Raw genomic sequence first — 12067 nt, 5'->3', positions numbered from 1 at the left:
AATGCTTGCTTAGCACTTAGTACAGTGATTAAGAATCTGGACCTTAGTTGATACAAGTAAAAAAATAGATGGATAAAGTTAACCCATTCATGCTGTGGCTTATATTTGCATAATGCCACTCCTGCCAGCTAAATAGTAATCATAAATGGAACTCCTGTGATTATGTACCTATGTAACCATCTGAAACGTATGTGTTGAGGGAGAGATCATGATGTGATAGGACGTCAACTGGCAGGAGTGGAGTGTTCACACGACGTGATATCACGTCACCCAGTGTCAATGGGTTAAATACTGTTAACCCATTGGCACCAGGTGACATGATATCGTGAATATTTTGCATGATATGAGGAAATATAAGCTGCAGCATAAATTGGTGAAAAATTAAAGCTCTTTCAGGTACAGAATTGCAATATTGTCTATTTAATTTTTTTTTTTTACTTACCAGGTTATCATGCCTTATTTGGTCCTGGGTATAAGCAAACTCAGCAAACTGGTGTGTTTGCCAATTCACCTATGCCAGGACCTGCCATGACAGCATTTTCTACAAGTAAGAAAGGAAGACCGTTCATGTACCAATTTATGTCTTATTCTTTCTCTCTTCTGGAATGTCTACAGTTATAATGAACAATTGAATTAGATGTAGAAATTAGTATTACTGTACCTGGAATTGACATGTAGTATAAGTATCTACACAATCTCTAACAAATTTTTAACAATTCTCCAACATCAAGATCGCCCATCGCCCTCAGTGAGTGGAAGCAGTGGGGGGAGTGGGGGCATGGACTCCTTAGCGAAGCGGTTAGACTACTCCCCTTCACCGCAGAGGATCACTCTATGGAGTGTGAATAATGAACCAATATATGGCGCACCTCCTTTCAGACGAGGGGCGTATGAGGATTCTCCAACTTATAGATCTTCGCCAAAGTGATCCTGTGATGCTTAGTTAAATTCGTTCTTAGTGACTATACCTTTTTTAGATTGATGGATTTGTTGTTGAGTTTGAGTGTTTTAAGAGCTGTACTTAAACAAAATAGATAGCAGGATAGATGTTCCTTTCTCAGAATGGATTTTTGAAAGTGAGTGTATTAAAGCTAAACTGTAATGACAGACTTTTTATAGAAGTAATTTCTTTGAAAAAAACAGTTTATTGTATAAAGCAAAAGGTTTGTTGTGTAAGTGCATACGCTTTTTTTCTTTCTTTCTTTCTTTAATGTGTACCCTTATTGTAGTGTTTGCATTTTTGAATGTTAAAAAGATGTAAAACAAAAGATCCATTTGCAAGGTTTGTGTCAAAAGGTGGTATTATAGTTGCCTCATAATCTGCATAATATCATCATAATGTAATCATTTTAATGGATACATTTTCTCTATGAAAGAAATTATTTGAAATTGTTTTTACTGTCAAAATCTTGCACTTTGCCTCTTTAAGATCAAAGAATTTGTGTTCATTTGGTACAAGAGCATATTATACTAGACATGAAGGTAATTGCATTACATAATATACAGTACACCAAAGTAATTAATTAATAATACTTTCAGCATAATGTTTATGCTGCTTTGGACAGATATTTAGTGGGTTTAAGAAAAAGGACTTTGCATAGAAAATCAGCTATAATAATTGGAAGTTATCTTCAGTTATTACCAGTGATACAGAAGGGCCAAAATATTCAAACATGATATTTGATAGAACATATTGTGTTCTATACACAGGAGGTAGAATTGTTCTGTATGTGCACTTAGAAGTGCAAATGCATTTATGAATAATAATATTGAAATTGTATGTTTTATACCACTGTTTGCAGCAGCTCGTCAATGTATGTTTAATGTGAAACCTCATGATAATATTATTACAGCATAGTCATTCCTTAATCCCAATTTGTTTTTTTCTCACTTATTCTCTTTACTTCCCTGCTCTGCTCTTCCCATCCATTGCTATTCCTTCCTCACATCTTTTCACTCTTTGTAATGGAAATTGACTAATTTGCAGCTCAATTGCTCACAGGCCTTGATCATCACCATGTAATGGATGTGGTAGATGGTTGTGGAATATTTAGCATTTTCATATTTTAATGCTCTAAAATACATATTCATATTCATGATCTCATAAAGCGAATAAGATGAAGTGTTAGTTGTAATGGAGTATTTCATATAATGTAATTTTCAATCAGAAAAGTATACACTAGCATTATGTTACGATTAACCTGATAATGTCAGGTGACATGATATTACGTCATATGGTGGTAGCACTTGCCACCGGGGATGTAATATCACATCATGGCTTTTTGTATGTCTGACACACTGGGTGATCATGCTTGCAACGGTTGGTTGCAGCCAGAGTAAGCAAATAGCCTGAGGTGTTAGGCCTGTGCACTTGAAATACCCCGGCATTTAGACCAATCTGAGCTAGAATCACCCTGTCATTATCGGGTTTAGTAAGGATTTGTAATCAGAGAAGCATCCATCAAATATATTCTTGGTAAAGAGAGCAAAATAAAAATAAGAAGTGATAGTAACTTCATATGCTGTGGGCACACAGATCAGGTTTTTCTGTCAATGATATCAGTACAATAAGTAGTGAGAGAGAGTTGACAATTAGATAAGTAAAAAAGAAAACTATGTTTGTAGTGAAATTTTACAGTTAATTCCAGTCAGTATAACTAAGCACTGCCAAATGTGATAGATCTTAATTTAGTATACACCATGTGTGGTGATTAGTTAATCAGGAGGAATATTTTGAAACATGTTGCATGTAGATTTTTTTTTAATCAGATATAAGCAGATTATGTCAAGGTTGTTTTCTTTATAATGTCTTTTTTTGTCCTATTTTTTCAGAGACAGACATGACAAGAATGTATTGTACTCTTATTATATAGCATTTTGTGCCTTATGCATTAAAACTTTCTCTCAAAAGTTACAAAGAGCAATGCATCCCCAGACTGTAAATACTCTTTCACTTGTATTTATTTTATGTATTGATGTTCCAGTATATCTTTTTGTGTGTAATTTAAAATTGTTGGATATTCTCAAGGTGTGAACATGTAAAAAGTTTCAGACCAAATGAAATGGTTGTAAAAAAAAAATGCCAAACAATGTCTTTTGAAAAAATAGTAATGTCTCTTCCAATATGTATTTCAAATTTGATTTTTGTTTATTTCTGGTAATTTGTTTATTATGAAAAATCTTGTTATGGTAGTTTTTTTATCTATTAGCTTGTTTTTTATTAGTATTTCTTATGTGAATAAAAAAAAAAAACGATGTAAATATTTCTTTTTTTTCCTAATATAAATATTTTGATGAATATTGTCAAAGTGTAACCTATATGGAAATGTACAAATCAACCACTTATGTAGATAATAATTTCCCTATGAAAACTAAGAAAATTCATCCACATTTATAATGCTGAAAAAATGACATTTTAATTTTCTGCTTTATATTATAAACTATTTGAAATAGATATAATTAGATTTGATTTGTCACCAAATGTCAATATTTCTTAATCATAGCCATAGACCAGTTTATTGTATGTGAAATTTTTGATTGTTTTTCCTTTCATATCTTTGGTTACTTTTTTCTCACTTTTAGTTCATTTGATCATTAAAAATGACAAAATAAATGTCTTCTGGAACATTTGTCTCATTAGTTACCCTAGACTACTAAACAAAGATTATGTTGACTAATATAGAAGAGATATGGTAAATCTTCATCAGAATCAGATTTTCATGAAATATAAATTACTGTACCTATTTTGCTTTCTGCACTTATACATGACTTTCTTCTAATGTTTCCTGAATTCACACTTGCTCACAACACTTGTGATTTATTTTTCAGTCCTGATTGCATCATTTTCCCTGATGCAATCTGTATTATATGGGAAAAAAGGTTGTATGTAGAAGCGAGAACAACTTAATTTCCAACTCTTCCTGAATAAATGTGGTAATGAACTAACCCATTTACAGCCTTTCATGTTACAATGCCGGGGCGTCACCCAGCGAACAGGCCTAGAATGCGCGGTACAGTAGTATACCACCCGTCCAGAGAGGGTTAAAATAAAGTACTTCGACTAAGCAGTCACTCACAAACATAAATGATTTATTTGCATTACACATTATTGACCCAAGGTTTGCACATTTCTACTCTCACAAAGTAATAACATATACAAAGGTGTCAGGAAAAGAGAGTTCCCACTTCTTACTTTGGTTGACAATTATGAGTCAGTTATGATACTTTTTACTGGTCACAAAACTCCTCAATTTTACATCTATTATTTTTAAAAATCGCTGATACTAGATGTACCTTAAATTCAAAAGCTAAGATTTCTGGCATTTTGAATCATGTGACAATTGGTTGAACTGCCAATCAACCATCTCTCCAGCTTATAACACATTAACTTCCTTGTCCTCATTTGGTCACATAATAAAGGCAGAATACAGATAAGATTCTGCCAAAATACATTCTAATCATGGATATATAAATCATTTTTCTTTTCTTTAGGGAAAGAATTTCTACTAGTGACAATGTGTAGGTAATGGAACAATTTTGCAGTGTAGGAGGGGAGAGGTGCCCAGTTGTACATTGGGGGTGCTTTTAGTAGTCTTAGAATATGAATTGGATACAAATTATGTAATGCATATTGAAGTTACATACTACTCATCACATAATCTATAATTCAACTCTTAATTAGTAGATGCAGAGGGTGATTGTGAGCCATAGAAAAGTCATCAGCTTTCACTGATCCTTATAATCAAGCTACAATGATTTGTACACTACCTTTAAGGTAATTTTAACCCACTCACGACGGGGGCATTCTAGCCTTGAATGTCACAATGCCGGGGCTTTCGAGCGCTTAGGCCTAAATCAATTAAATGGCTGGCACAACATTGTGCTGCCCGGCCACTGGGCTTTTGAATGAGCGGTACAGTAGTGTACCACCTGTCCAGAGAGGGTTAAGCATAATCTGCTTTCTCATCAATATTTCTCACAATTATTTTTATGGCAGAAAAATAGAAATGGTTACTTAGTTTCTTAATTTTTTCAGTAAGTTTCATTTCAGTATGGCAAAACCTATATTCTCTGGTTGATACCATACTTTTCAAAGAAAAAAATTGAAATTATTAGTTTAACAAGATAATGACCAGTAGAGAAAATTCTGACAGTTTAACCCATTGACAGCGTATGGGATAATTTGCTGCCAAGGCACGAGTCAGTCGTAGACGCGGATGGCACTGTGCTTATGTAAACCCACCATCCTTCTGGCTAAATATTTTATTAAAACCATGACCAATGGGTTAAAGAGTTGTGAGAAGTAGGAAAGAAAAATTCAGTGTCTTTGTCAAATTCAAGGAAATTTGATCACGAAAAGATAAGAGCCATCCACTTTTTTTTTCCAAATATGATGTACAGTGTAAAGGCAATTAGTGCTTTGTTTATTGATGCTGTTTTTTTTCTGTCCACTTTTTAAATAAATTTACTTGAGGTTAACAACAAAACAATTACTGAAAAGGTTCATTTTTTAATTCCCATTCACAATGACAGTGTAAAAACAATTACGCAAAAAAAAAAAAAAAAATCAGTGATATAAAGGTAAAATGTGAATAAAATTTAACAAAAAAATAAAACATTAACAAAAGACAAACAAATGAAGATTAGCACCATGGACGAGTGGGAAATTATTAAAAATTCCATCTCTTTCTTTCCATTATTAAAAAAGATTTTGTTTGATGAAAATATAGTATAAAAACATTCTTATTGCACTAGTGTAAATTTTTGTATTTACCAACTAACCCATTCAATTAAATGCACAACTGAATAATTGCTATTCAAGGGGAATGAAAAAAAAATATATATATATACATATGTGTGTGTGTGTGTGTGTGTGTGTGTGTGTGTGTGTGTGTGTGTGTGTGTGTGTGTGTGTGTGTGTGTGTGTGTGTGTGTGTGTGTGTGTGTGTGTGTGTGTGTGTGTGTGTGTGTGTGTGTGTGTGTGTGTGTGTGTGTGTGTGATATATATATTTGTAATTTTCAAAATTATGCTCTAATAAGATAAAACAATGGAATATATAAATGATGACAAAAAACAATATGCAAGTCTTACTCTTTTGTTTGTTACTTACAACAAAATTATTTCTTTGAGTTCAGAAAATGCTTATACATGTCCTTGATACAAACATGGCTTTCTACTTTCATGCAAAGTATACTTCATAAAGAAACCTAAAAGATATTCACAAAAATACAGTAAATATATTAATCCATTATTATATTTCATCTCTGTAAGTCTTAATAATTCCTATGCACTACTGTCATAGACACTTCTGTTTGTGTTTCTTAGCTAGAAATCTGTTATTTTGAGCAGTCTTTCCATGTTGTATTATCTACCAAAAAAAATGTGAACATGGACCTCATCAACAAAATAAAATCAAATCATTAACAGATTGCAGTTCTAGCATAAAAACATTAGTGTTTAGCACCATGTTTTATCGTACATTTATATATTTTCAATACAACTGTTTCAATATCAACTAAAGTCTTATACCATAAGAAGTCACTATTGCTAGAATAAATATTTCAGAATCAAATTGGTTTATCTCTGGACACTGAGGACTGATGCAAATCCATTAATCATGGACCTATTACTGCAGAATTTAGATATGTTATTAAATGAAATCCACTAGGCAGATCTGTACACACCATTATCTGAAATCCACTCAGTTTTAAAGTATACTGAGGCAGCTTCAGTAGTGTAACAAGCAGTTTTCTAAAGAAATTGTGAACAGATCACTGTGTTCTGAGGCCCATAAAGTGTTACAATCCATTTGCCTCAATTTCTGTAATTATACATTGTGCAACCATCCAGGCGAAAAATTGTACAATACCTTTTTGTGATCTAATAAAGGACTTGTTTGACTGCCTCATGGCGTAAGGTGCCAGTGAAAAAGCTTATCAAAAGAAATGTACTTATCCATATTTTCAAGTTTGATACAGTTACTTCCCACACTTTAATAAATCAGTTGTGGAAATTCCACCATATAGGCCTCTTCATTCTAATTTTCTAGATTGAAAAAGGCAGTAGCAGTGTATATTGGGCTTTCATTCATAAGTCTTCAAGAATTTTAAGGCCAATAAGGGTAGCAGGTACATGGACAGGAACTTTTTGATATGTATAATAAAATATGTAATTGCAAACATATAATATAAATACGCTATTTTTACTACATCGTGTAAAACTATATATTCAAAGCCATTTTGCAGCATTTTATACTTGAACACTAAACATGTGCCAGTGTTTAGGTGTGTGTTGTACAGCCAGATACACAAAGAAATGGCTGAGTTTAACTAGAAGTAAAGCTACCAATCAAAATTATCATAGTGATCAAATCCTGAGCTGAATAGTATAAAGTGTTACTACTTATGTAGGAATTCACTTTAGTACGTAAATAAGAATAATAAAAAAACATAAAAAGAAAATTGCTAGTTATAAAAAATATTTTCTTCCCCTTATTAGATTGTTTTTTTGTGAGCATTACCATTACTAAAGTCATCAACATCAATATTTTATAGTAATATCCCAAGGGACTGGTGTCGAATACACATTTTGTCTTTTTAGGAAGAAAGAAAGAGAAAAGTTAAACCATTAACAACAAATATAAACACACAGATAACATGAAAAATAACAAGAGGAAAGATTTTACAAAAATCTTTTAACACAGCTGTTTCTTGTCATTTTCATTTTGAGCATTAATTTTACTTTTTAGTATAATAATGGCAAGTGACAAAAGGCATCTTTGATACTTTGGCTGGGATGGACTTTTTCCGCACCTGGACAGATAACTCTGTACCGGCTTTGGCCAAGGCAGCAGGAACATATGCCATTGCCACATTCACTCCTAATGATGGTGCTGGACAACCACTGGTGACCTGAAAGAAAGGAAGAGTTATATTTCTGTGCCCGAATAGGATAGCTATCATCATTTCTTTCTTTATAATAACCATAATTCAGAATATGAGGAAGCTGCTAAATAATATGAATGAATAAAATTAATCTACTAAATAATTCATCATAATAAATGCTTACATAGATAAGTATTTACCTGAATTTATCTTAATCTCATCCCCCACACTGTCATCTTATCAACCTGGCCTTGAAAACATTTTTCAAGAAAGTGATGTTTCATAAGTCATAAAACTGATCTCATAAGATGCATATCACTGGCTCTTTCTCCTTCTTTTCCTCTCCTTCTTTATCTACCTCTACATTTCTTTCTCTCCCTCATAACTCCTACTCGTCACAAATTACCACCTAGGATAGCATCAACTTTCACGGTAAATGGACAAACAGAATGCAATTCTAGTCAAAACCACATTTTGATAGCCATCTAAGACCTTGAAAGAAACTACATAACTGGGAGAAGAAGAAAGAGGAAGAAGGTGAAAAAACGTCTAAATTTAAAAAATCAATAATCTAATTTTACGGACAAAAGAAACTACTGTACTCTCTCACCTCTCCAACTTGGCTACCATCAGCATTCAGAACTGGACAATGTGCCCTGGGTGGAGGTCCACTACACACTAGACCCACACGTCTGCGCTTTGGCTTTTCTTTTAGCTGCTTCAGTATGATCTGTCCAAGAAAATCAACATTATTCACCTATCTATCAGAATACTTAAGTATATAAATATTGTGTGTGTGTGTGTGTGTGTGTGTGTGTGTGTGTGTGTGTGTGTGTGTGTGTGTGTGTGTGTGTGTGTGTGTGTGTGTGTTGTGTGGTTGTGTGTGTGTGTGTGTGTGTGTGTGTGTGTGTGTGTGTGTGTGTGTGTGTGTGTGTGTGTGTGTGTGTGTGTGTGTTGTGTTGTGTTGTGTTGTGTGTGTGTGTGTGTGTGTGTTGTGTGTGTGTGTGTGTGTGTGTGTGTGTGTGTGTGTGTGTTGTGTGTGTGTGTGTGTGTGTGTGTGTTGTGTGTGTGTGTGTGTTGTGTGTGTGTGTGTGTTGTGTGTGTGTGTGTGTGTGTGTGTGTGTGTGTGTGTGTGTTGTGCGTGTGTGTGTGTTGTGTGTGTGTGTGTGTGTTGTGCGTGTGCGCGTGCAATTGAGTAAGTGCGTGCGTGAATGGGTGAGTGAATGTACGTGTGCGTGTGTGTGTGTACGTGTGCATGTGCATGTGCATGTGCGTGTGCGTGTGCGTGTGTGCATGTGTGTGTGCATGTGCATGTGCGTGCGTGTGCATGTGCATGTGCATGTGCGTGTGCATATGTATGTAAGTGCATGTGAGTGTGTCCGTGCAGTGTGAGGTGTCTGTTGTATTGTGTTGCATTATTTTGTTTTGTGTTATATTGCATTGCATTAAGTGCTTGTATAAGTAAGTGAACATGTGCATTCATTTCTGCAATATGCATTATTCTGTTTATATATATATATATATATATATATATATATATATATATATATATATATATATATATATATATATATATATATATATATGTCACTGCATGAGAGTAACCAAATGTCCTAATTACCTCAGCTCCCAAGAAATCAGCAGACTGTCTACGTCTCTTCCCAATAGTCCAAGCCAACCCTGCCTCAATGGGTGTGGTGTCATCATCAATATCATTTCCATAGAGACACAGTCCAGCTTCCAGCCTTAGGGAGTCTCGTGCTCCAAGACCAGCAAGATGAACACCGGCATTGACCAAAGTCTCACAGAGTTCTACAGCCTGGAAAATATTGCAAGTGAAAAACACACTTAAAAATTTCTCTATATACCTAATCATAGGCACAAGTATCAAATATAGTCAGAAATTAAATCTTATGGGGATTGAAAATCTACACATATCACAGCACATATTATTCACCATAAACAATATCATTGTGGTGAATGTCTGTTTTTTGCATATAAACTACAAAACCAAATGTAAAATCAATATCAGTCAATAAAATATTGTGCAGAGCTTTCTCATTAATTATGCATCAAAGACCTAAAATACCTTGTTATTAGGGACGGATATTTCAACACCATCTTCTCCTGTGTAACCACACCTTGTAACTCTACAGGGGATGCCTGCAACACTCATCTCTTGAGTCATCATAAAATAGAGCTGACTCAAGTCTCCTTCCACAAATGGCTATAATAAAGAAAATTAATATATGAGTATCACTTCATATCATGATGCATTTTGATGAATAGAAGTACAAAATCTTGAAAATCTATTACAGTCGTTAGTGTCTTAATTTTCCCGATTTAACCTTGACATTTGCATCTATGAATAGATGATAATATAAATGGTTTCTGGGCCTCTGGTCTTCTAAAAATAAAAGGCAAATATTCATTGCAGCAGTACAAATAGCAAAATGAAGTCGAGGACATCTGCTATCAATTAATGCTATTAGTGTACACTTTAAGATCCAGGTTATAGATTATAGTTATATATCTATGTTTGTTTTTCATTTCCAGTGGGGATGAAAGCAATCATTCTACTGACTGAGATTAAAAATGAACTGTACGGATTGTCATTGCAAACATATGAATATTGTTGTCAAACCCACATGTCCACCACTGGCTTCAAGCCAATCAGTAACATTACAGCTTCTGCACCTGTAGGTGTAGTGGCAAAGACCAACAAACCTCAATTGTACACATTCTGGCATGAAAAGACTTTGCAGGCCTTGATGGTAATTCATAATCACATGAGGGACCACCATACGCTCTATCTTGCCAGAATATACATGGTGGAGGTTTATTGGCCTTTGCAGTGGGATGACTTATATGCAGAGGCAACTCTTAGTAACCGTTCCAAACAGAACCATACAGATAGCGCTTCATGCTCTGACAAGACAGACAAACCTCTATCATTTAAATTCCAGCAAGATAGAGCTTGTCAACCTCCCTAATGATTCATTATCAAATAAAGAGCTCTCCAAACTGAATACAGTTAGGAGACACTTATTGGGGTTTGCTAGAGCAAAGAAAGCTGGAGACCCAGGTGTCACTTCATTTCATCCTATTAAAAAAACAAGACCCATACCAGCCTTACTCCCCCTTGAAATAAGTGGTACGAAAACAAAGAAGAAATAATGTAATTCACCTGCAAGATTTTGGCCATCTCGGGGCCCTGCACGGCCACCAGTCCATGGTCGTCGATGATCTCCAGTTCGACGTCTCCCCCACTCGCTTTGAAACTCGCCAGATGTTCTCTGAGATGTTGCAGGTCTTTCTCCTTGCAACCTGCATTGCTAACTACATATAAGTAATCCTGATCTGTCTTGCTGCATATTAGATCGTCGATTATCCCTCCTTTTTCGTTAGTGAAGAGAGATAACGTTCCTGTGTTGTACGCAAGGCCTTCGATGTCAGCAACTATGAGTCCTTCAATGAATTTGATTCTGTCCTTGCCATGCAACTTGCTCTGCAACATGTGTGACACGTCGAACAGACCACACTGGGTGCGTACTTGTTTGTGTGAAGTTGCTATACCCACTTTGCCGTATTGGACGGGCATGGAGTACCCAGCAAATTCGACCATCTTTCCCTCATTGGCAACATGGAAGTCGTGAAGAACCGTCTTATGCATAGCACGTGCATTTGAGAGGCTGAATTTCCTTACCTGACACATGTCACTCACCCATCCTTGCCTCACAATGTTCATTAGGAACTTGGTCATCGTAATGGAAGATGGCAATCCGAATATCAATGCAAAAGAAAAGAAAAAAGGCCTAATCTACTCCCTTTGCGCCTCTACTCTCCTCCGAGGTGGAACGCGTCGCAACCGTACCTGCGCCGTGGGTATCGGTCACGTGACTGTTGCTGGGCATCAGCTGTTCTCTCTCGAGAGGGGAGGGTAACACCGGGGGATGGGCAGGGGGCAAAGGGAAAGATGGTACTGGGGAAAGGGGAGAGAATGAGGGTAAGGTGGTGGCACTGGGGGAAGGGAAGAGAGGAAGGTGGCACTGAGTTGGGGTCCAGCGGGATGGGGGAGACACTGGGAGGGTTCACTGCTTGGGGGAGAGAAGGGGTTAGGCGGCACCGAGGACCCAGGCCGGCGAGCTACAGCATTTCCTCGCGTTGGAATCGTAGATTGTAG

The 12067-nt window shown here is 35.8% G+C and overlaps 2 protein-coding genes across 2 annotated transcripts in view; one reads left to right on the top strand and one right to left on the bottom strand.

Annotated features, from left to right (window-relative positions):
* The window catches only part of Gp210 (nucleoporin 210), a 37535-nt gene extending 33910 nt beyond the window's left edge, over nucleotides 1-3625 (top strand). The window contains exons 35-36 of the mRNA XM_043023598.2: nucleotides 446-547; nucleotides 732-3625. Coding sequence (XP_042879532.2) covers nucleotides 446-547; nucleotides 732-928 — 299 coding nt within the window. The 3' untranslated portion in view covers nucleotides 929-3625. The remainder of the gene's footprint in view (nucleotides 1-445; nucleotides 548-731) is intronic.
* A 1868-nt stretch (nucleotides 3626-5493) lies between these two features.
* On the bottom strand, nucleotides 5494-11789 carry LOC122257971 (aminomethyltransferase, mitochondrial). Its single transcript, XM_043023600.2, has 5 exons — nucleotides 11072-11789; nucleotides 9974-10111; nucleotides 9506-9703; nucleotides 8495-8614; nucleotides 5494-7911 (listed from the first exon to the last, which is right to left on the bottom strand). The coding sequence occupies exons 1-5, from the start codon at nucleotides 11645-11647 to the stop codon at nucleotides 7738-7740; spliced, it is 1206 nt and encodes a 401-aa protein (XP_042879534.1). The 5' UTR covers nucleotides 11648-11789; the 3' UTR covers nucleotides 5494-7737.
* Nucleotides 11790-12067: the final 278 nt, after the last annotated feature.

The sequence above is a fragment of the Penaeus japonicus genome, unplaced genomic scaffold, assembly GCF_977035675.1.
Source record: "Penaeus japonicus unplaced genomic scaffold, GWHDUDI00000001_assembly GWHDUDI00000013, whole genome shotgun sequence".
Lineage (NCBI taxonomy): Eukaryota > Metazoa > Arthropoda > Malacostraca > Decapoda > Penaeidae > Penaeus > Penaeus japonicus.
The sequence above is the reverse complement of the archived record's forward strand: the minus strand, read 5'-3'. Positions and strand labels throughout refer to the sequence as shown.